The following is a 25789-nucleotide window of genomic DNA, read 5'->3' as shown; positions in this document are numbered from 1 at the left end:
TTTCCTTGAATGCATGTTTGCAAGATTGTGGAGCGATTTCTTTTCATTGGAGCTGGCATTTTACAACGTCTCTTCACCTGAACGAGCATCACTTTCCAGCACTTGTCTCAGTTTTATCACCAGTAGTAACAGTAGTAGTAGTAGTTTGACTTTGTTCCAGATTGCATGCCAGAAAAAATATACATTATTGTTCCATCATTTTGTTACTGTGGGCCTTTTCAGTATGACTTTTTATAACCTTTTCAAATACCAAGACTTAACAAGACAACAAGGAACAATATGGCTGCATGTGCAGTCAGTGGATGGGATTGAAGTCTATCCACTCAAAGCACATGCATGGCTTTCCGGACAATTACACTATAGTCTACTCAACCAATGCAATCCAAACTCTTGGAAGTGGCAGTGGTCTCTGCAGACAGGTTGTCTTTTTGTGTGGGGAGAGAGAGAGAAAGGGTTTAGAGCATGGGGAAATTGACAGGTAGATGAGACTGCTGTGTAGCTATGGTATCTGATGGACATGTAGCATGAGTTGTAAATCTACATTTCCACACTAGGACAAGAGTAGTTCTCCTCATTTTTGCATCCTAATTTTGCAGTAAGCCATAAACATGTTCAAAAGGGTGATTTAGGAAAACATAAAACATCCACCAGAGACCATTCAAATTACAGCAAATTGTAATGACTCTCTAATGACTGTCTTGATCCATCATTATTAAGTAAGACATAGTAAAATAAAGATGTTTGACGTTTATGTTGTCGACAAGATATGCATTCCGTATGTTATTGAACTTATTTTATGCTAAGATATTTCTATGACTTAGGAGAACACACAAGGGAGAAATGTTTGCACTGGAAAGAAAATGACTTGGAGGAAGGTTCAGTACTGTCACAGAGAATAACACCTTGCCAATATGAGGGACCAAGCAGATGACCTGGAAGTTCAGAAGGTATGTTGTCAAGTTGTTAAGAGTTTTTTTTAATCAAATTATTGAAGAATATATTGGATTCTATGGGAAACCTAGTAAGGAGAAAAAACAGCAGCAGGAGCATGATGATTCAAAGCTAGATTGATAACTTAGACCCTTGTGCACTTGCTCTCATGTACCGCAGCCATCTGCTTCATTTTCTGTCTGAGTAATTTGGAGTCAAGACGAATCCTCACAGAGATGCATTAAAATGCAAAAAGGCTGGAAAGAGAACCTGACAATAAGAAGTCGGGAGTCTGGGGAAGTTTATGGCTTTTTGAAGTCATTGCACATTAAGAATTTCTGACTGCGTATGAAAAATGACTTCTTTATTGAATATAATGTAAATCACTCAAAATGCTTTTGGCATTTCGAAATGGGTGAACCATGTAGAAAGAGATGTGGTTCTTTCACCGTTCATTAAATATAGCTGAAAAACAGCCTCAAATTAAGGCCAAAAGTCTGCACTGCAGCCTCATGGTAATGTCATCTTACATCAAAAGTCGTAAGAGTTTGGAGCAAGAACAGAAAATGGTGTAGCCATTAGGTTTTTTTCAAGGTTGAACACCTAATGCAAACATGAATGTGGATTTCACCTGTAACAACCAGCAAATATAGCATAACACTTGTGATGTTTAAATATTAAAAATGTTCACTTTTTTCAAATTTATGGATCATAAGTTTGGTGCTTAACATTTAGAAATGCAGCAACAATAGAAACAGTGATTTAATGTAAATGCAGAGATTTTCATTTTTCATTGAAAACAATAGTTTGGCTCTATGTACTCGTGATGACCCCCCTACAAGTGTATATTCCTAATAGTTTACACCAGTTTAGAAGCATTTTCCACAATCAAATGAGAATAAGGTCAAGCAGATTTCAAAAGATTATATAGGTGACCTCCCCCCATGCAATTATTCTATAATAACCTATATAAAGGACTGTTAAATGGCTACGCAATTTTATTACAACCGTCATCAAAGCACTTAAGTGTGCATTAACCGAAATGGACTGCTACTAGAATAGAATAGTAGACAGACTCTACTGCTGCGCATTGTGACAGTTAAGTAACAAGCCAGACGGTGGTGCCAAAGGCTAGTAAGTAAAATTAGATAACCATTCTGTCATTCAGGTATGCTGATTAGGTTGGATGACTGCAAGATTTTTTTGAATAATTCTTTAAGTTATTAAACACGCTGCTGACTTCCCAGTCAGTCTTTTTAGATAGTACACCTGCAGGAATTTGTCAGAGAAATGCTCTGAAGGGGAATTTTCACCTCAATTTTTTTAAGTGTGGCATGTTGTCAAAATCAGCTAGTGCGAATCGCGGTGATAGCTGATGTGCATTGTCTGCCGTTGCGCTATCAAAATAACCAATACGCGATAGATGATGAGTAACCACTTGTAATTGGAATTCATGCCATTAACGCAGCCCAGAAGGGAAACAGACGGCGGGGTCGCTAGACGCCACAGGCGCATCTGTCTGAGCGCTGGAGGGCTTTGTGGCTCTTTCTCCACATGTGGTCTAATGAACACAAACAATCAATAAGCTGTGCTCATCATCTCTGACATTTGGATTGTTTAGTGAGTGACTTTAAACCTGTCATACCCAACTCCTAATGACAAAACAAAGAACATTAAAAATAACGCAGGGTTGCAAGGTGTCGTGCGTTTTTACGCAGCACCATGGCCAAAATGACACTGTTGACCTTGCTGTGCATGGGATGTACAAAACATAATTACTTGATTCAAAGGATATGAAAGATGTGCTTATTAACCTAAACATGTTTGCTCTCTCGCAGTGCCCTCACACTGAAACACCTTACTTTCACAAAGGGGCAACTGTTCGTGCGTCTTTACGCAGCAAGTGGAGCTCTCTCAGCACCGCAATTTAACTTAGAAATGTAGGCAGTCCTCCATATTATATAATGGAAATTGTATTGGACTGTAGGAGCGCAGAAGGAACGCGTCAATAAATTATGTTAATCAGTCAGGACAGATTTGGAGGCGTGTTGTTGCCGTAATAACGAGGGGGAGCACGCCTGCACAGTGGAAAAGCATTCGCCCCGAGTGGTAATGCTGTCTCTACTACATGAACGTTACCTACTATTTTCCCAGTCTGTCTTTCCATTTTACTGTTCATAATAGCAATTTGCTCGGCAGTATACAGTGGCGAGGGTTGGTGCAACAAGTTTGCAGGAGCCACAACAAGCCGTGACACAGGTTGCCTTGCTTCGGCTCCGGGCTGAGCGGAGTGGGCTCCAGTCATCTGTCTGTCGCTGTCACCAGAACTCACTGTACGTGAACGCCGCGTCGTAGGCACACAACAAGACATAACAGAGTGCCATAATTTCGTGACTCCGTGCCAGATGCAGATTGCTCCCAACAGTGCATAGTTAAAACGTAGTTATGGAGACTGCGGAGGCAAGAGGAGCATCTAAGTGCGTGGATAAAATGGAGAGAGAAGTGGCGCCTGAGAAGCGACAATATTGCCGCACAACAGCGCTGAACATTATCTCGTCTTTATGTTCAGTGGCGTCCATTGCCTTTTGCATTTTTCTGTGTATTAACACAGCAGACATCAAGAACCGGGTTGTGGATTTGGAGAGTGGAAATGGCGAGCACACCTTTATTCGTCCCGCTGGCTACTCCATGGATGATTTTAATTCATTGATTCAAGCAAGAGTGGATAAGCTGCTCTCACAGGTAAGATGCATCCTTTGGCTCTTGCACTTGCTCTCCTTGAGTAAATTGTCTTCACCAGGTTGCCTGGCCATGACCTGGTCACTATTTAAATTAACAAATATCCATGTAGGCATTGCTCACAATAATTGAATTTTGTTTCTTAACCAGCATGTGCATATAAATGAAAATGGCTTTCTTTTGAAATTTCAGCGCTCCTATGAAAATTTTGCCAAGATACGGATTGCCCGACAAGCAACACCTGAATGCAATTGTCCCCCAGGTAAACGGCAATGACCACTAATGACTTTTTGCAGTGCATTCCTGACATGTTGTGTGATTGCCTACATGCTGGATTTGAAACCTGACTTTGACAAGAGTTGGTTTGAGGGTAAAAGGATGAAATATGCTGCACAGGTTCATGGTTTAGTTAATTGAAACACATGACACAAAGCTGTTCCCCTGTATTGTGCTGATAGTTTGGAAGGGGGGGCTGTGAAGGATGCAGACAGCTGATTGACCACTACACTAAACAGAAAGAATGGTATTTAACAGTGGCCTATACATAGAAGCGCTGAGAGGTTGTTTGACTAGTGGTGTTGCCTGCTCACTTGTCCTCTTACAAGCCACTTGAAATTCACAATTTCCACCAGCAGATGGAAACATTTATTTCTTCAGTCTGGGTCAAAATTCTGATAATTTGGGGGCTAAAATCAAGGTTGTATTAGTGCATCTTAGTGGAAGATTTTTTTCTAGGCCGTCACAGAGAATGCTGCAGACTTTCAGTACACAAGTCAGTTTTTTGTGCCTCCAAGGATATTTAAATTTGTTTTAATGAGCTTTCACTACTATATTCCTCATAGTCAGAGAGGAGAGAGAGGAGTTTATCTTGCCCCTGAATCTGTAATTTCATCAATTCGCTTCTCCAGTGAGAATGAACTGCAGAAGAGGGAAAAAGTGACTTAGAGTGCTGGGGGATCTTCTGACAATATGGGTACATTCTCTCTTCAGATAAGTTATCCTGAAGTGAAGCTTATAGGTGGCTGTGAAATCTCATTCAAACTTTCAATGAGTCCACAAAGAGTGTCTCCCCTTCATTATCATGGATCAGCTGGATAGATGGAACATGGAGATGGTTCTGTGATTTTTACATTTATTTTAGCTTTAGGGATTTGTATTGATTAGGCTGTCGTAGGTCAGAGGAATAGCATGTGAATTCTTAAATTGAGCGGTATTTCCTATTGAAATATTGCCAATCATATGTCTAAATGAAGTCTAGCTTGCATTTTAGAATTGCTGGCAGCCTTGCACAATATGCCAGAGGTACATGTGAAATACTGTTATAAACATACTTAAACAATGTCTTTCAAAGGTCAGTGACAATCATCAGCATCAGAATACCGATGGCACATTATACCTTCAGCTTATCGATTTGGGAAAAAATCCTTGAGTCCTTGAAATCAGAATGGAGCGTGGTATGTTGTTTTAGCAAATTACATGTCACTGTACCCAGCAACAACATCTCTAGGAGCTCTCAGTGAGCCACATGTGAACCTGGTGCCTGCTTCTGGCAGACTGCCGTCTGTGTGACTACTCTGCTGAACCATTAGGTAGACTACAAGCTGCAGGAAATTGACGTTTTCTCAACTTTTTAAAGTCTTATGAAGGGGATTCATCTATATCACACCCTCACTCAACTCCAGCTGAAGATTTGAGCCAAACTATGTGTCTGGGTCACATTACTAACTGTGCAAAGTGCTACTGTGCCACATTTAACAATTTAGAGTGTTGTCATTGAACCTCAGGCTTGCATTCTGTTCATGAACATAGGCGACTGCTATGGTTGTGGCGTAGAACTGGGTGGCAGGGTGACCTAGTGGTTAGAGGATCCAGGCTCAAGTCCTGTCTTGGCATGCATCTGCCCTGCTGAAGTGTCCTTGAGCAAGACGCTGAATCCCTGCCAGCTTCAGGGACGCTGCTCTGTAGCTGACGCTGACCTCTGACCTCCCTGCAGGGGGCAAATGGAAACAGAATTCCCCTATTGTATAAATACAGTAACACACTTAAAGGATTGCAGGAGCTGTTTTACCTTAGAATGAGAGTTATTTTAAACCATGGTAAAGTTTGCACTGTGTTTATCAGTTACACTCCATTGCAATCAGAAGTAGGTGAAAGGAGCTTCGCCAGGGGAATTTGAAGTGATAATCCTGCTCTTGAATGATCTAAAATTCTTAAATTTTCACAAGTGGTTAATCAGTTGCATATGATTCATCTGCTGAGTGGGAATGTCTGATTTAATGAGCCACAAGTACTGGAAGTATTAACCATAATGAGACTCTCACAATCATGGCGCTCTCTGTTCTAAATCCCTATCATATGTGTGCTATTTATTTTCTCCCACCACATTTCTGTTAAGCGCAGAAATAAAACAATGAAAACATTTCACATCAAATGAAGCGCAACAATGCTAAAACCAAGGCGGCACTGAGCTTGATCTTGGAAACTGGCAAAAAGGCAAGCTTTCAAATTTGATTAAATCCTTCATGGCCAGTACTTATCCCTTTGTTTTTGGATTATTTTCGACTACATACAGTATATACAGAATACATGTATCATTGCCGTCCTTTGAATGCATTAGTGGAATATTTTAATGTTGTATTATTCATGTAGTGAAGTGTATTGCTCATGCAACTTCGACCATACTTTGTTAATGCTTGCCCAGAGTGGCCTTTTTTAGGCCAAGCATCTTTATACTCCGTATGAATGTCTGAATGGGTTCACTCAGTATTTATCCCTGCTCCTGTCTAGGAGACCGCCCGTGGCTCAGATGTGGCCTTTTTCAGGGGAAGACCATAATGTCTTTTTCACAGTCTTCACTTTATTGCTGTCACGAAGATGGAGCGGATGCAAAGATAGAGAAATGGTCCATAGCTTCAGAACATTTTATAGGTTGCTTTCTCAATCAGGGGGAGAGTGTGCCCTAGGCAATTCATGTATTCTGAATCATCTTGCTATAACGGGAAACTCTGATCCACTAAGTTCTCTCCTGAACCTGTTTCTTAAAGTATATTTCATTTTCTGCTGATGTAAATCTTGTTTTTAAGTGATTTTTTTTTCTGGTGCCAGTGCTCATTCTTACACAGTCTCTGGTACCTCCTGCCATTTAGCCCTCACTTATTAGCCTCTCGGTGACTAAGTCGCACCCACTCAGTGTGCCACGCTGTGAAGTGGGTCTCCTTCGAAGTGTGTTAATTGTTTCAGTATTGGCGGGCTGTTTTCCTTTTCATTTTTTGTGTACCTTCTCCTCCCCTGCGATCTGCATTCCAAGCAGGGCCTGTTGTTTAATGGGACCTTAATAAAATGTGCAGTCAGCAAGCGGTGGTGCCTTGCTCTTTCCGTGTTTACTCACCCGTACGCCCCAAACCCCCTCCCTGGGATCCCCTTTGCTCGCTCTGCAGCATTACTTGAAGTTAACGCTTCAAAAAGCTTGGCAGCTAAACACAGGCCAAAATGCTCTTGAGAAAAGTGCAACATACAACATGCACATGTAATGCGGGACTTTGTTTTTCCCCGATTAACGCCCAGTCCTGTTCATGGTTGTCAAATGCAAAGGGTCACCAGGAGGTCACATCAGCTAGCTTTTTACTCTTCATATTTACAAATGCAAGCATGAGCAGATGCAACAATATCTATGGGGCTTGCTTTGTCAAGTACAGATTTTAGTCAGCTGCTATTAGACTGTAGCTACTGTTTGCTGTCATTTTCATCAGCAGCAGCAAGATGCAAAACTACACACACGGCCCACAGCATTCCTGTCAAACCATGCAGGGGAATCACTCCTTTTCAACTCCCTGTGACTATGTTGGGTTACGCTCTCCCTTTCCCCCTCACAAGGCGTGTAATCCCAGTGGGCTGATACAGTTACAGTCGTGCCAATCTCCTCAGATATCCTCGACTTGATGGACAACTCAAACCGGTAATTAATCTCTGACAGGTTCTGAATTAAGCCCTCTGTGTGGTTTGGTGCTGGGAGGTGCATCAATGGCCGTGTAATTACTGAGTGCTAGGTAAAGCGAAGCAGACTTCCAGCTAGCCATTGCAGCCAGCTGCTTTTGGTTAGGTAGTAAGCCAGGGAAGGCTGCCTTGGTGAGCAAGTAAGACCTGAGACATACGATGGAGCCTGGGAGCCCAGTGGGGAGCAACCTGGCCTAGAGTCAATGGTGGTACCCGCTGTTCAGAGGCGGGGTGTGTGTGAGAGAGAGGAAAGGGAAGCATTAGCATTATGATTGCCTGCTTCTACATGTGTAATGCATGAATGTAATGTACTGTACGCAGTATGAATACAGTCATGCAGGCATCGTTCTAATCATGGCATTTTGTGCATGAAAAGACCCTACTCACTCAGCACAGAATTTACATCAATCCCGGTTAATTAATGTGACGTGATTCATCATGATGAGTCATCTGATGTGGCACATTCGCCCTAATTCTCAGTTCTCACACAAAGTTTATTATCAAGGCCAGGATGCTGGAAATAGCACAAGTACCCTCTTTAAACCTTTGACACAGCAATTTTTTTTATAGGGGATGAGGATGAATGCCAACTGAGTGCATCGGTAATGACTGCAGGGTTTGAAAGGGCGCCACACATTTTCTCCATTCACTGTACGTTAACCTGAGGGGACATTATAAATAGGGAGGCAAGAAAAGAAAGATGGCATGATTTTTATATGAGCAATGTCACAACAGCACGCTGTGCTGAAGATTGAAGTACCTCAGGCTGCTATAAAATAGTGGGAAGGGAGAATGGGGACAGGAATAAAGGCTATAGGAATAAAGGAGAATAGAAATTCTCATGCCTAATGGTTCGGCTCATGCGTCCTTGAACAGTTCCTGGCAGTGATCCTCAAACGTCATTTTGTATGGAAGAAAGTAGAGAGACTGGAGATCCTGTCCTGGCTATTTCTACAGTTACTGCTTGGAGATGAATGCAGGGGTTTCCATGACCACAACATAACGGCACACCCCGCAATTGAATTAAAGAATTGCCCCCTTTTTGTTTGACACGCAGTTGCTCCAACAAAAAAATTTTAAGCTTTGCGGTTGTTAGAAAATTCATGTTTTTTTTTTGCAAGGTTTCACTGTAATCTCTGCATCATTAAAGCATAAACTTGGATAATGAGATTTGAGCTATTAAAGGTGGAGCAGAATGATTCCAGTGTGGTTTTATGCCTTTACGTTTGGCGGGACAGAGCTTCACTAAGCTCTTAGCCAATGAATGTCACCCAAGCTCTTTGATTGCAATTGAATGGTTCTCCTGTAAGATGTGCTGCATTCAAGCTACGTTTCCCTTGGCTCTGTGTGTCTACTCATGCATGATGTTTGACTGAAGGCCCGAGAGAGGGTGGGAAAGTATTCTGTGCATTGCTGGTCACATTGTTGTTTTATGTAGATGCTTTGTTGTCTCTTGGCCCTGGATAGAAGATGCAAGATAAGATCATTTGTTGTTTAAATATTGAGGAAAAAAGTTAAGAAGCATCGGTTTAGTGGGGCTGGCGAGTGTCTGGGTGTCTATGCATCAAACGGGACATTCAAAGGACACTTTGGTGGTGATGACACGACAATGAATCGCTGCTGTTGACCCTCCTCGACGCTCCTTCTCCCTGGATCCAGTGGCTTGCCTCCTGGGCCTCTCTGTCAGAGTTGGGTGGCAAATCTCTCACAAAAGAAGGCTCACACACACACACTCCGGCCACATCCGCTGGCTGCCCTCTGACACTGGATTGAAAGTTCCAGTCACCCTCATACTAAAGTCTCCTTTGTAATGGCTTAAGCTCACCTCCCCTCACAATCCCACAGACTCATCACTGACCCACCATGGTTCAAAGAGAGTGTGATAGACAGAGGGAGCTGATTTAAATATGACATCCCTCTCAAACAGATGGTCCACTATTCAGTATGGTGATGGAGCTTTCTCCTCTCTTTCTGTGACTTGAGGAAGAAATAGTTTCAGGCCACTGCAGTTTTTGAGAAACTTTCACAGTGGACTTAGACAGACCAGTACTCAAGTAATCTAATATTCACATGATTTTAATGTTAACTTGTGGAAGATTTTAATTTCTGCATTCCCCTGAAAATGTATTTTGCATATTCTATCCCCCATCTGCATATTTCCTGTTTATTGTATAACCTTTTCTCACTGAAGGTCTGCTAATGGAACTTTGGTATAGTCAGGATTTGCTGTTTGCCAAGCATCGTCGGCATGACTCAAGCAATATGGCATGCATGCAAATTCAAACAGTACACAAGGGTCTGTTACTCACTGCTCTCTGATTGAGAAAATAACTAAGCCCCCAACGCCCGTCTCCATCAAACAATTCTTATTTTCAGTCGTTACGAATGCAAGAACGAATTTCCAGTGTCTGTCAACAATTTTGAAATCACAAGCGAGCGTGATGATGCCAGTGTGCACTCCTATCATGGAAATTCTGGGCTCCAGACAAGCAAAGAGAACGAGGCACCCCGAGGCACTCCCCACATGCTTAGGCCCTTCTCTCCTACCCCCCTCCTCCCCGCAGCCTGTGGCTTTGTGCCCCAGGCCTTTTAGCCCCAGCAGGCACGGAGGGTGGGGGCGGGGGGTTACAGATGCTGCTGTTCTGTACTCCATCAGCCTAATAAGAACAGGCACTACAAATAAAAGGGGCTGGTGTGCAAAAAAACATCGGTACGTGCCATGGCAGGAAGCTATATTTTTGCCAACGTGTGCCTGACATGCAAACTATGGTTAATATGGTCTTGCCACCATTCATGAGTATCCCCAAAAACATGTCTTTAATTTTCAAAAAATAATGAGCAGATGGCACATACTCAGTCTGTGTATGATATTTGTGTTTTTTATGAAGAGGATATACGTATTCATCATTTACGTCCATAGATTGAGAGCAGCATCACTTGAGAGCTGTTAGATATTTTATTCTGTTCTTTAATCAATTAAAAAATGCCTTTTGACACCTCCAAGTAATTTGTTTTCATTTAGGTCCTAAGCTTCAAGCTTGAGAGATAGACTGTCTGGATTGATGTTTATGAAGTATATATGAATGCAGACCCACGCGTTTTTCCAGTCAGATCAATATGAATGAGGTGATGAGGACCATAGCAAAAATGCACAAGTTATACAAAAGTTATATGGAACTGTTTTGCATGAGTTTTTCAACAGATGGCAATCCTTGAATAGACACTTGATTTAAACTTTTTTTTTTTCTCTCTTTTGTATAATGACAGAGTCTAAAACAAATTCATGTAAGACAACGTAATGCAAACACAGCTTTGCCAGTAATCCTTTCGGTGAACATTTATTTACAGTGGTCACAGAACAATTATTAGGGCTGACATTTCAGAGTGTCCCCTTTTCAATTTTAAAACCATTTAGTCTCAGCAAAAGCAAGCAAGCAATCCCTCAGACAATCCAAAGACAACAGGGATCTGGGCGATTTCTCAAAGTGGAAAAAGTGAAGCGAACAAATGAGGTTTGCTCAGCGGCCGACCAACTGATGTACGCTCCCAGACTCCCCCGGGGCGCCACCAAGAGGTCGACCTCAAAGAGAAAAGGTTGGATCACACTGTTGGCCTTTCCTGTCCATCGGGCCACACACCATTAGACTTCCATGGTGTTTTTCAGTGAAGGGGACCCTCCTCTCATTTCTCCTCGCCCTTTCCCTCTCCCCTCCCACATGTTCGCTTTGAGATACAGGAATGTCTTGCGGCTAGCTCGGGATCTTCTTGTTGATCTGTTGGGTGCCCCCCTCCCCACCACCACTCACCAGGGGACATGTACTCTGCCAGGCAGCTTTTCCTCGTCGAAGCTGTGCTAAATGTGACGTGAAATATGAGTCATGTAGTCGATCTGAAAGGGTAATAAACACACCAAGCAAACACAGGAGTGCACGTGCACACACACACACACACACACACACACATACAGGCTCACTCTCATGGACACGCTGAACCCCCAAAATATGCACACTTGCATATGAGCTCACACATATACACATACAACACAGAAACATGCAGTCGTGTGACATCCCTGACATTCCTAGTTGTAGTCTTTGTATCTTTTGTAACTTCATCAATTAACGCTATTTATACCCAATTTTCTCAAAAAGCTGTGGTGTTCAAAATGGTAGAATGTGGTCTAATCAAGGTCTATGTAATGGTATTTTTGCTAAATATTTATGAATATATGTTTTTTTTCTTTTCCCCTTAGCAGCCAATAATTCCAAAACATGCAACAAGTCAATTACTTTGACTCAAAAATATAATGCATTTGTCCATCATCCATTTATCCATTGAGAAGTGGCGACTGGCCAATTGAAGGTACCTGTGGATGTATATGTGCCCATACATCTCAGTCAGTGTCAGTAAGGATGACCTCATGAGCGAAGAGTTGCCTCATGGTCTGTTGTAGCGTGACTGTTGCTTTCAGGGGCCCCTCCACTTGTATCTGATGAAGAGGAGGGTAGAAACAGCTGTGTAAGCCACAGTTAAGGCCTGGAAAACCCAGCGGTGAGACAGGCAACCCTTTGCACTTTAATTTAATAGGACGGTCATTTGATATGGGCCATGCAGGCTAGACGGCTGGTTAAATTGTAATTTTCGACAGCTTGATAAACGGTGCCGATGCTCCATATGGCAGCCTGAAAATAGGTTTGTCTAATTTCTAGTCTTAGATGGATAATGGCACTCGTCTGAGACTGTGACATACAGTACGTGGTGTGTGTGCATGTGTGTACTTGCATTGCTGTACTTGGGTGGACCAGTTTTGAATTATGGACATAAGATGTAAGGACTTGAAGGACGTGAAGATATTTTGGCCTGTCTTCGTTCTCAAAAGCGGCCATTTCAAGGTTAGCCATTAGATTTAGGATTAGAGGTTAACCTTCTGAAGTCACAGTTATCGCCCCCGATAACAAACAGCCAGTCTTTTAGTTGGTAAACAAAGGCCAAATTCAATATGTAGCAAAATCGCGAAAATGACCTTAGACTCCAGAGTTAAGCATGTAGTGGTGAAGGTTCAGGTAGGGGAAAGTGGGTTAGGGAATTAATTGAATAAATGGAAGGACATCATTCTGGATGCAGTATATGTATAAAGTATGTGTGAACTGATGAAGAGAAATGTGACTATAAATATTTGAAAAAACTCTATGTTTTATTTTGAATTGATTTTAAAGTAATGGCGGTGCATTCTCTGCTCCAGTTGAAAGAGTGCACACAGTAAAAGACAGCAAAGATTATATCGGTTAATGCTGCAATTCATCTGGATTCATGTTGTTTTTACTCTGAGGTTGATGGGTTGTTTGTGTGCATTCATGCAGCGGTGTTTGTTAGGTTTTAATGAATCAGGCTTGCTGCTTGAAAATGTTATGAGATTGTAAATCTGATACCTCATGCATATTTTATACATTTTCCTTGTGAACATAAAAGTATAATGTTAATTTATGCTCAGTGTAACCTCCAAATGATGCTCAGACACACAAAAAACTGTAATCCGAGTAGCCTTTTAAGTGTTTCATTTTATGTATCCAATTTATTTCTATCAATGCGTTTTTTTCTGAAATGACCCAAATCCACTACTTTGGACCACTTTCTCTAATAAGATTTTTATCTGAGCTGTGTCCTGCATCTGATTTTTTTTGTATTGTTGTCCAAAGTGCAAAAGTAAGACTACTTCTGCTCCATCGTCTACCCACACTCATTAGAAAAGCTCAGAATACAGGCTCAACCTGAAGTCTACGCCTCATGTCCCTTTTTAAATTTTGTTGACAGCTCCTGACTCCTGACAACGTTTATACAACAAGGCAAGGTCCGTGCCGCCTTCACGTCAGTCCAGGTTGCTGCGATAGTGACAGAGCTGAAAACAAATGGGGGCTATGACGGTGAAGGCGGTGCCTCTCTGAAACACAGGCATTGTTATCAGAGCTGCCCTATATCTGCTGACCTTTTTGACTCCCCACTCAATCACCATGACACACCGCAAGGCCCGTTGGGATCCAGATTAATGAGCCACCTCCCAAGAGCCATGCTGCTATCTCAAGTGATTCTCTTACTCCTTATTGCAATAAGAAGTTGACTGTCTCAACAAGTTATTAACTCCTATACTAATAATCCTATACAAGCGAAGGTTGGAGCATGTTGGGAGGTGTGATAATTGAAAATTAGAAAGTAACACAGCTACTACAGCTGACTGGTGACAGGTTGTAGTGGATCAAACCTATATGCCAGTCAGCATACCCATATGTTCAGTCGGTATATGTTCAGTCGGTGCCAACTATTTGCCCATGAACATTCATTATCATGCATTTCTTTGTGATTGTTGGACAAATACAAAGGCCAGCCAGAGGTGTGGCGCTCAGTTGGAGCAAAGCCTGCAAGTGCAGTTGGTGAGCCCTTTAGGTCTTAGACAACATGACTGAAGAACAAATTTTCGCTTGATTTCTGTCTCTCTGTTACACCAGCGGTGATTATTGGCTTATCAAAATTCCCATAACGTTCTCTAAAAGTAGTTATGCCCATGGGAGAATAAAGATCGGCATGCCAAGAATGTTGAGCTTGCAGATCACTGATCTGACTGAGAACTTTCGACATGTGCGCGCAGGATTGAGAAGGATCATTGGATGAGGACAGGGAGCCAATTACGCCTTCAGAAGCCAGTAAGAGTTTTGTCATTGGTTGCCTGGGGTCCGCGTACAGATGGTGTGATGAATGATAACGATATTCGTGTCCATAGTTTGAGGCTAGATGTCCAGGGCCGCTGAAATCCTGCTGACAAGAGTGATCGTTGGTGGGAAAATGGACAAGCCTTCTCTTTGCAAAGGTTATGGGCGGTGTACACTATCCCACTGTTGGATTATGACTTAAATCGGGCTGAGTGTACGGTCAAGGTTATCAGCATTATAAGTCTCTGAAAAAAAAGGGAAAAAAACGGTAGTAAGTATCTATCCCTCTTAGCAGATACACAGGGTGTCAGCATGACTGATTTGAAGTGCTTCAGGTAGCGACTATCTCTTTCTCAGTGTTAAACAGCAGAAAAAAGATGAGTAGGGATCCATCACCATGCCCTTGACCTTGGAAATAAATTACTTTCCCAGCAATCTCCTAGCCTTTGCTGCCACTATTGAACATCACAGCCTTTTTAATAGCCGTAGGAAGAGATTATGGAGAACAGACACGACTTTGTACGGTTCAGTATAGTAATTGATTGAATATGACATGACAGGCCAGCAGTTTTGGACTTGTTATATTTGGTGCCCTAAGGCAGGGTTTTGGACAGCACTATGGTTTATCTTTCCAACACTACCAAATGCATATGTAATGTGTTGCTTTTAGGACTACAAACCATTCCATAAAACTTGTGACACTTTACTGTAGAATCACAGTTACTCCACACACCGACCCCCAGACTGCTTGGTGGTTTTCAGCTTGCTCAAATGCTCCTACTGTTGAAAACATTTTGTTCCTTTCATGTACGACAAAACAAATGGGAGGGAAACTCTCTGCACACATTTGGGTTTGCAGTCAGATCCCTAGTGTGGTAGACTTGTTCATACACTCTTGCCTGGCTATCCCCAACGCAATTATTCATACACTATTGTCTGGCTATCCCTCCTGTGAACTTTAAGTCATTTTTTCAGTTGTAGGTCAGTCAGGGGGAGTTGGCATCGCGTCTGTATTACTCCAAATGTCAGACCCCAATAAGGTGAGGGTATAGGTTTCGTCTGAGAGGGAGCAGGGAATAACACAACATAACTCAATGAAACTCAAGAGTTAAACCAAAAACGCACTGGGCCGCATGGAGTCCCATAGGAATTAAGGCACTTTTGCTCATGAATCTCATACCCATAAATCTAAATTTTGTCAGTCGTAGATTCAATTGCAGTTTAAGTGAATGCTGTTGAACTGAGTGAAGCTGAAAAGACTTCTAAAAGCCCTCTAATCCAAAGTAAACACAGTTCACATATGATTAATCTAGACTATTCTAATCTAGAAAATCAATAGTTATTGTAGCCAATCCATATTGTAAGGGATGTTAAGGGCAAAGGGGAAAAGTCTTAATTTTATTATGCAAAATGTCTGCTCAGCAAATTTCCCTGGCTTATCCTCCAGTCATCCTTTTTCGCACTGGTGTGAATATACTAAAATATTTCACCTTAATGGAAGATGACTGAAAATCATGACCACCCTCTACATCTCCATTACCTTGAAGTGTTAGGTTCGGTGACGTATGCGGTTGTGGCCTCCTAGGTTGTGTTTTTACTGGTGGCAACGCAAAGCAAGCCAACATCAGCGTGCCGGATATGAAGCTACCTCTGAGAGGTGCTGCCCGAGGCAGGGCACAGCGCTGACAGAGGTCAGGGCTGCAACTACCAAATCACTGCTGAGGTTTAGGTTGCAGCATTGGGCACGATGTTTACAGTAGAGGGCTAAATAAATCAGTTTTGAAGAAGACTGTATAGCTCTTGCCCGCATAGTGTGATTTTAGTCATTACATAAACCCTCTGATCTGAATCTCACTAAGAAAGACTAAAAGATATGTGCCAAATTTAATATTTTACAGTTTTCTGGGAAATAGTTTTTATTTGTGGATGCATGTTGGCTTTTAGAATAGCAAAAAGACAAAAGTCTGTGTTATTGGCATGCCAATAGGGCAGGGGGCTAACCTGTATGACAGGAGGGAAGGGGACAATTTTTGAGAGCTTGCTAGAGTAGCAGAAGAAGAGAGGTTGTGTCTAACACCCCTCTCTCTTTATAGTCTGCTCCAGGTAGACTGCTCCCCTCCGGCCTGTTCTCAGATTAGCGCATGCTGGCCAAAGTCAACAAGAGAGGAAGTGGAGAAACTACATCCCTCATTCTCACCGAGACCGCTAATGCCTCACTAGAGCTAGTGTGAAAGAAGTCAATTTAAGATGTATAATTTGTGTTGACCATGACACAGTTATCAATCTGGCAATCTATGAGGTAAGAATTTTACAACTATAATTTGGGTTTTGAACAGATACTAAACTGTTATGCTCTGTGCAGCTCTGCACAGAACATATTCAAGACATTTTGACAGCTTTAGGAGTTGTACATCTACATTTAAGAGGCCAGGAGGGAAGATTTGAAAGTCCTCAAAATGAGGCACATTGCTTGTAAAACAGGTAGTGCAAAAGTCACCAAACAACGTCGTTGAGGCGCTGCTTCCCACCTCTTGATGTCAAAATTGGGTCATGTTCGAGCCCCTTCCCAACCTAACCATGTTTAATTGCCATGTGCGAAAGAATTTCCCATGTGCACACAAACCAGTCAAGTCTGGTGCAGCCTAATAATTGTTCACTTAACTCGCCTCTTTGTGCTGCTGTCTGCACTTTGGCTGCCAAGATTTTTTTCCCCTTTCTGCACTCTTCAAATGAGATGTCCCCCTGCTTGCTCTAGCAAAGCCCTGATGGCACAGAATGAGCCGGACCAAAAAGTTCTCTAATTGACAGGGGTTATCCGCTCAAAAATGTTTGCACTGCCCTTTGCTACTGTCCACCACCAAATGAAAGACTTACTTAGCCACTTGATTTCGACCAGGAGCCAAATTGCCATTTACAAGCAATCTCTGAATCCTGAAGGGCACGAAGGAGACATTTGTCCTTTCCTCTACCAACATGCCCCCTCTCTGCTCCGTCCCTTCTCCTCTTTATCCCGCTCAAAGGCTTTGTCCACTTTCAGTGAGCGGAGCATGGGGAAGCATACTCTTCGGGGTGTATGGCTATTTACTGGGTTTATCGACTGGGCGAGACAAAAAAGTGGCCAAAATAAATAGCAAACCACAAACACGGAGCAGACTGGTGGGGGAAAAAAACACATTCAGTTCCAAGTGGAGCAGCTTGCATGTGCGCTGCTGATATGGATCCCCCACGAGAAGGGTCAGGTCACTGAATCCCTCCTCAAACGGGCCTCAGCAAAAAAGATTTATTTGGATTTTTTTTGCTTTGAAGTTGAAAAAAAAATGAGGAAACAAACAGGGTTCTAAGCATGCTCTGCAAAAGAGTTTGAAAAGGAGGTCTGTGACGCTTCAAAATGATAAATTATATAAATGTCTTTGGAGCCCACATTAAATGGTTCATCAAAATAGCAGGCCCTGTGAGAGTTTACTGTGCCTTCTCTGTATAGCAGAGCTTTGATGATAGTAAAGGGCACACTGTTCTGTCTGCTGTGACAAAATGTCAAAGCGCTGAAAGGTTTCATCCAAAGCAATTTTCCCTGTGTTGGTGTGTTTTCCCTCCAGTGACCATGGTAGCATGCCAGAGTAACTTTTATTGATTGGTGTTGACTCTTTGATGGCATGGCATTGTCCCGGGCACCTGGGATCCTGCCTACACTCGCCACATCCATAGGAAACTGATGAAACTCTAAACCTGCCGCAGAGATGAAGCAGGTCAAGCTTTGCCCTATATTGATGTCTTAAAATATCAAATATGTCAGTTAGGGCATGTAGCTTGTTGTGCTGTTGTGTGTGTGTGTGTGTGTGTGTGTGTGTGTGGTGATTCAAGCTCAGGTTAGACAGACCGTTGGCATGGCTCCTAGTTCTCACCAAGAAAGCAGCCCCTGTCAGACTCCCAAGAATCCTGGGCTGGAGATGAAACAGAGAAGAGTGTGTGTTTGTGTGTGTGTATGTATGCATGTGTATGTGTGTACCTATGAACCCTGTGCATCTCTGACTCGCCCGTGCCTCATACCGACATTTCCAACTGGTGTTGGTGTAAACATGGCTGCCAACCACAGCAGGTGTGGGGAGCAGGGGAGGTCTGTGCCTCTTCAACCCCAGGCCAGAGTGAAACCGTCCTGGAGAAAGTCAATATTTGCACACCGTATCAAAGCCGTCCCTGTTTTGTATCACAAACCATGCTGTACAGAAGCAGGCTTGTCCGTGAATCCAAGAGATGTCAGAGATTCCATACGCAACGGTGGCACTAGTGCAACACATTCTCATAAAAGTTTGTGAAATGAGCTCAAACTCTGAAACGCAGATTACGTGTTGTGGACACTAATAATGAAAACATGTTCCTCCACCACAAATTGGATTATGTGACAATAGCATGAACCGGACAAGACAATTCCACCTGTTCGTCACGTGAAAAGGCTAGTGATCGGTTAAGTTTAGGTAAGTAAAACAACATGGGTTAAGTTTAGGGTTAAGGTTTTGATCAAATTAAAACTACCAGGTACAAATTAAACCTTCACTCACAGTAGAAAACTTCTTAGCATGAGTTGAACCCGGGTTGTCGGAGTTGAAGGGAAATGCATACACCTCTCCACCATCCCACCCATATTTCCGAAGCGTTATTTCAATATCAAACTACTCCCTGTTTCTAGTCGTGCCTCCTTCACATAATCCTTTTGTGGTGGGAACACGTATTTCTCTCATTTTTCGTGCACAGAGCACGTTTTTGCATTTTAAGACATCCTGCTCAATTCACAAAATTTCGGGAGACCGGCCTGCACCGGTGTCTGGGTGCGTCCCTCCCTGCCTCTTGAAAGTGTGTGGAAAAACACTTACACGGCTTTGCTTTGATTCTCAGTGTGTACAGATGATTCAGGGGTTTCCATCACAGTCCCTCTCATGTGGTCTGCTAGTCCTGCTCCTGTCTGCCCATCGAAACCGTCCTCTCACAGGGTTCCAAGACAAGAAAATGTCTTGACTCTATCACAGACCGTCTCAGCAAATTTTTGTTTAAACAACCTGAGTTCTAATGAGGGAGTTTATGTAAATTTGCTAAAGGAGGTACAGATTGGTTATTCATACGCCTATCAGAAAGCAACGAAACACAAAATTGAACAGTAAGAAAGGATTATACATTCGGGATGACAGATTACAGTATGTTGGAAAATGTAGCAGCACACAAATTGCTAAAGTAAACAGGCTCTTGAAAGCCATTACTCAATTATGCAACTGTGAACAGACCACATGAGTCACCGACAGACGAGCATTGGTTAACACTTGGTGAGACACTGTGAAGTCCAATTTAAGACTATGCAATTAGAACTTGAGGATTTGCACCACATTGGTTTTCACACACCTTTTCTATGCCAAGCCAAATCATCCACACTTTTGCTAAAGGTGCCACATTAGCGGGACCTTATTGTAAACACACGGGGCAGCGCTCGCCCGTCTCTCCTGTGTTGCACTCTTTTAGTGTCCTTTTATAGCCTCCTTCCTTCCTCCTCACACTCCCCGGTCTTCCGAGGGCCCATGCAGGCACGCTGGGGAGCGAGGAAGTCAGCATGCTTCATTAAGTGAACGCGGCACACCACGCATGTCATTGAAAACAACAGAGGCTCTGTTCAGTAAAGAAATGACACTTAGAAATAATACTGAGCCAGAAACGGCCTGGAAGGAATGGCTGATGGTTACAAGGCCTCCAGCTGTGGCTCACAGAGATTTTATTTTCTGTTTGCAAGCTAAATGTGCTGAAAAAAGCCCCAGTTCATTTTCACATGGCTCCTTCATCAGCTTGAACATGAAGACAGGTAGCGTCTACAAGTCTCTAACATGTAGTCTTAATTACTCTTCACAGCAATAGTAGTTGTTGTCATTTAATTAACTTACTTCATATGGTCTTTGTTTACTCCACAGCCAGATCAATAAAAACAGAATTTAACATAAGAGGATTTAATCACACAGCATTTACTATTCAACACATAATTTCCCAATACAATCCAGATATGATTTGTCTGACACCCAAATCTTGTTAGGCTGGTATACTTTTATCTGCGTATTGTTAATTGAAGAATTTTAATCTGATGGGCCGCGCATTAGCAAATGTTTGAGCTGGAATACCAGAAGAGCATGACAAACTTGAGCAATCATTAAATGGGGGATGAACATAGCACATGTCCGATGTTTCTGGGTGGCAGCCAAGATGGTGGATTAACACCTTTTCTTTAAAATGAGGTGGTGGTGTCACTAAGCTAGCGAAGCCCAGGGCTCACTCATGGAATGAAGTCCAGCTGTGAAAAGTTATCTTTTAAACTCCAGACATTGGCTAAATATTAAATACTATTTATTATCAAAGGAGCAGTTCCAGAAAGTGCCATGGCAGATAACAGCCTTGGTTCTTTGAATTTTCAGGACACAGTTGTTCGTGTTCACAATTATTGATATAACTGTTCATGGTAATAGGAATAAACAATTCCTGCAATTTCCATTCTAAGATATTTTTTTGAAATTCACCACCAATGGCACAGATAGGGTTTATTATTATATCCTCCTGATAGGACAGCATTTGCCCCATGGGCTTTGTGAATGGACTTGAATGGGGTTTAGGGGGACTGGTAGATGGTGGAGATTGGGAATGAATCCACAGGGACAGGTGCACGTCTGCTGCACCTCCGGGGCGACTGTGCTGGGGGATTAGAGAAGGTGAGAGTGCTGGAGCTCTGCCGCGAGGCCTGTCCCGGCTGCTGCTGTTTAGCCTAGACAGCGCCAGTGAAACAGAAAACAGATGACAGAGAGAGGGGGAGCTGAAAGGCTGGCTTGTGTTCCCTCTGTTTTGTGTCTGTGTTTACCCTGGAGGGGTGTCAATAGGATATGGCTACCATATTGTGCATGATATTACCCATGCTGCAGCATGGTGTGGCGCCCCCATTTGTCCTGCTTTGCTGGTTATTGTATCATCAGTCAGGCCTAATACATTCTGTAAAATCCAATAACGACTCCTTACTTATTTGTGTCAGAACGTGCCGCAACACAGTTCAACACCCCACTGCTTCCATGCATTTAACCCCTGCAACCCCAGGCTTGTATAGTACTCCCTCCCTATAGTACTCCCTTGTAGTGTCCCTATGAAAATGGAGGCTGAAGCATTTATTTTAAATTAATTGCCAACACGACACAAAATATATAAAACACCTTGGATGGACTAACACCCCTGATGAATTAATACTTTGTCTATCCAGTTTAGTTATCTTCTAGTTAAAAAATCATTGCTGTGCTCACAGGGGATTCTGACAGTTCAGTCAAGGTGGCTTTGGTAAAGCCTGACAGCCTCAATTAGGACTTGTCTGCCATCTCGCTTTTTGGACAGGCTAAACTGGTAGGTGCCCTAATCCTGCGGGATCACTTGTTGTTTTGTTTCAGGATTTTTCAGATGATTTAATGTGCCATTTTTTGCTGCCTCAAAGCCTAGACCCTAAGCTCCATATCCTTGGAGATCTACTCCACTGGCTACAGGATACTCTTAGGGGGTTTTCTTTCACCAACCTTAAAAGCCATGGAGCCATTACTATCCAGGCTTGTTCAAGTGGCTTGTGAGTATTGGCAGCTATTGTAGACTCCATTAGGACACAAAAGAGATCTCAGTACTCCCCAATGATCAGTTTTAATATGAACACTGTAAGCTTTTCTTGGATACCATTTATGCTTAACTAGTGCTGACAAATACACAGTCAAATGCATGTCAAAAAGAGGTCAGAGTACTACTTGTACTTCATCCATACTTTTAATGTTTTCAAGTGGAGCAGAAAGACAGTACTCCACATTTACCCTGCTAAATTAACATAGTATCTCAAAATGCAGAAAAACATAATGCCTGGCAATAATCAGTTATTCACATGGTTTGTGCATATCGTGTGATACATGATATCTGTGAGTATAGCACTTAATTGTATGGCTATTATGTAACATTTGTTATTAATAGTGATGAATAAAATATATGAGAATACATCAATAAAGCATCTCAAGTTTTCTGATTGGCACTGCTGTTTGAGGTTACGGGGCATTTATAGTGATGAATGCAAGCTGATGAATTAGCCCCAGGTTGCATTGACGTGAGGTCACCACACATGCCTGTATGCGGCATCAAGCCTTCAAGGCAGCCACTCAATGTTGACAAGCTCGGCCAAAGCCTGGACAGGCCGGCGGGTGGTTGGGCAGGCAGACAGGCAGACTCTCTGCTGTCTGGCACAGGCGAGGGGGAGAGACAGACGGCCGAGCCATGTTTGACGATTCCCTGAGCTCATCCATCAATCGGCACCTTTCTGAACCCGCAAGGCTCTTTGGAGATGCCGCAGATACCACCCTCTGACGTCAGTACTGACAAACAGAAGGGGAAACTGGGAAATGGCTACCCACTTGTTTATGGTCTGGTTCACTCAGAGTGGACAAGGCCTTTGACCTCAGAGATCTCACACTAGAATTGCGAAACAGAGTGCAGAACAACACTTCAGACTGAAATAGAAACAAGGGGGCAACAAGATTTCAGCCTATCTGTTGTGAGGCATTAAGTCCCAAAGAGATGGTGCTGAAAGAAATCTTAAAAGTACTGTTCGCAATATTTGTATTGTAACACTAGAGGAGTTACATCTGCATTGTATTTTCTCTCCTGTAGGATGAGGTTTATTTTATTTCAGTCAACAGATTGTGGCTCCTTTTAATCTACAAAAGCATAAAATATAGAGTATGATATTGTTAGTGATATGAGTGATAAAATCACAATAACAAGATTTGAATTGTTCAATTATTATCTTCGCTACACCACTGGCAATTCCTGTGCATGTTAAAAGACACTGCGTCATACTTGTGTTATTCTCATGCCACATGAAAGGGTCAAAGTCACTGGAAGAGGCCCAGATGCTGGGGTCACTGCTCCAAAACAGGTTTGGGGAATGAGACACATGCCCAACGGTGCAATCCTTGCATCCCTTGGGGTATTGGTGAGGTGGCAGGTTGAGTGAGGAGATTAGTCTCCAGCTGGCTTTAAATCACAATGTCGACCCTGGTCAACTCACCACACTAGGTCATTTTGATAAACAGCAACGTCAAATGTGTGCCTTTAAGGCTGAATTGAATAAACTTACTTTCTCTATGTACATTTTGAATTGTTATGGCTGGTGCACACGACATGAAGTTTCTCCAAAAGGTCTTACAAAAGCAAACCTAGGATGAGATGCCAGTGCTTCTGTCTCCTTCAAGAAATGCCAAGAGACATAAGTGTCATTGGTTATTTAGAAAATGAAGTGTTATTTAGCCTTTTGCCCAAAACCAAAATAGAATGTTTGCCTTCTTTGTGCATATTTTCTTTTGTGTATGTGGTACAAACTTTGGCCTGGAACACATTTTACAAATCTTGTGGAACCAGTTTATGTACTGTGCCTTGAAGCTACAGCAGCGTGGAATCTCTCCCTTCTCATAGTCCAGCGGTTCCCCTCTTTCCTCTTCCACTCACTCCAGAGTTACCAGCACCATCAGGCCAAAACACACTGTTGCACCATGGGATTGATGGGTGCCAATAGTTGCCCCTCTTTCTGGGAAACATTCCCCCGAATGAGGGCTTGTGGTGAAACGTTTACAATGTGGGAACTATCAGCAACCTTCAGGGAGAAACAAACCAGCATGGTGTAATCAATACTTCTTTTGTTTGTTGAACCCGCACATTCAACTCCAGAGTCTTCGGCTGCACAGCTATATGGCCCATGGTAAAATTTGCAGTGAGGCAGCTGCCTTGTGTATCTGATTTAGTGTAAAGGGGTAAAGGGTAACACTAGAGTTTTAGGAACATGTAATTGGGCTTACTGATGGTGTCTGGCTTAACACCGAGAACGCAACTGTAACACTGGAATGCTCTGCTCAGGTTCTTGTTACTAGCACCATAGGACAGCCCCGGCCTAACCGGAAAGACAGTGCTTATCGCTCCTTCTGGATCTATAATCGTTCAATTGATTGCATGTATGATCCCCTATCGATATCTGGCTGTAATCCAATTTTCTGAGAAATGCACTGAAGACCACAGATGCCGACTTTGTGCAAATCCATCCTTTGCAATAGATGCCAACATGGAATGCATGTGATAATGGGAGTATCAGTTAAAAAAAAACCTGTCATGTAGAATTTGCCTCCACTGGCAATGTAAGTTGAGTGTTGGTATTTCTTTAGAGATCCCGATTCACAACAGCTGTAGATATATACAACATACTTGTTCCGTCTGGGAAGTGGGGACACATGCACATAAGTCTTGCGGTAAAGACTTCCAAAGCCCTGGGTACAAACAGCAAACTGGGTCACCCAGTCACACCTGCTATTGGAATTTGAAGATCACCACTCAGGCTATACCAGCTGATTCCCCCTTTTCCTCAAACCCCAAATGTATCGGGACGATTGAACAATTGAACACATGTAGAGTAACTGCTTAGGCACCTCTCACCTCCCTGGAAGCAGTCTTTCATCTACCTTTGTTGTGTTTTGCTCAAAGCTTGCTTTCAACTGCCCCAGTAGTCCCGCAGGCATAATGCCCCCTCTTCAGTAAAAATTGCCATGCACCTGTTCCTTCTTTGGCTCACCCCAAAGTCCATGACAACTGGGCTCAATGTCGAAATCTATGGGGCTGAGCTGAGATCAGTCTGTCACTGGATCCTCTGTACTCGTCTGCGTTCCCTCTCAAATATCCCCCGGCAACATAGGTATTTTCATCTGGCTTCAGAAACCAAGGTCTGGCTAAGACTAAGCTTGTAATGTAGATAGCTGAATTCTTCACATTTTTCTTCACACATTTAATTGGAATGCAGTCCTTCTGCTGGAAGGTGTAGGAATAACCTCAAAGGTGTTAAAGAAACAATTTCATGGAAGGGTACAAAGATTGTGCACCCTCTGGCAGGATTTCAGGTGCCTTCAAAAGCAGGGAGATGGCTTATATTTAATGAGGCAGTCATTGATTTATTCTTGGCAGGAAGGTTACCTGCCTAGTTAGAGCAACAGGATTACTGAGAACATAATGCATTTTATGCATAACTCTCATTATAATCATTGTGACAAGGTCAAATAATCTTCCTTGCATAATTTTACTTAGGGGTATAAAACACTACAAGACAGATAAGGTTTCAACACAAGTAAACCAAGGCACATTCATTTATATGACTGGGAGCAAAATACATTAATTTTCTTATCATAGATTTTCTTGTTGTACATAAACCTTGAAAATTTGGCAATGATGACACCGTCCTTCACAGTTAATTACTTAAAGAAGTATGTAAGAAATCTGTGCTAACAGCCTAATCTAAGAGAATCTAAGATCCAAAGGACGCTCAAAATAGTGTTATTAAGCTTTCAGATGGGTGGGGGGGGGCA

At 42.6% G+C, this 25789-nt stretch overlaps 1 protein-coding gene across 1 annotated transcript in view; it reads left to right on the top strand.

The window, feature by feature from the left end:
* Nucleotides 1-3375: 3375 nt before the first annotated feature.
* col25a1 (collagen type XXV alpha 1 chain) overlaps nucleotides 3376-25789 on the top strand; it is a 139220-nt gene continuing 116806 nt past the window's right edge. Inside the window, exons 1-2 of the mRNA XM_071926589.2 lie at nucleotides 3376-3672; nucleotides 3862-3931. Coding sequence (XP_071782690.1) covers nucleotides 3376-3672; nucleotides 3862-3931 — 367 coding nt within the window. The remainder of the gene's footprint in view (nucleotides 3673-3861; nucleotides 3932-25789) is intronic.

This window comes from Centroberyx gerrardi, chromosome 23 (genome assembly GCF_048128805.1).
Source record: "Centroberyx gerrardi isolate f3 chromosome 23, fCenGer3.hap1.cur.20231027, whole genome shotgun sequence".
NCBI lineage: Eukaryota > Metazoa > Chordata > Actinopteri > Beryciformes > Berycidae > Centroberyx > Centroberyx gerrardi.
This window is presented reverse-complemented; position numbering and strand designations above follow the sequence as displayed.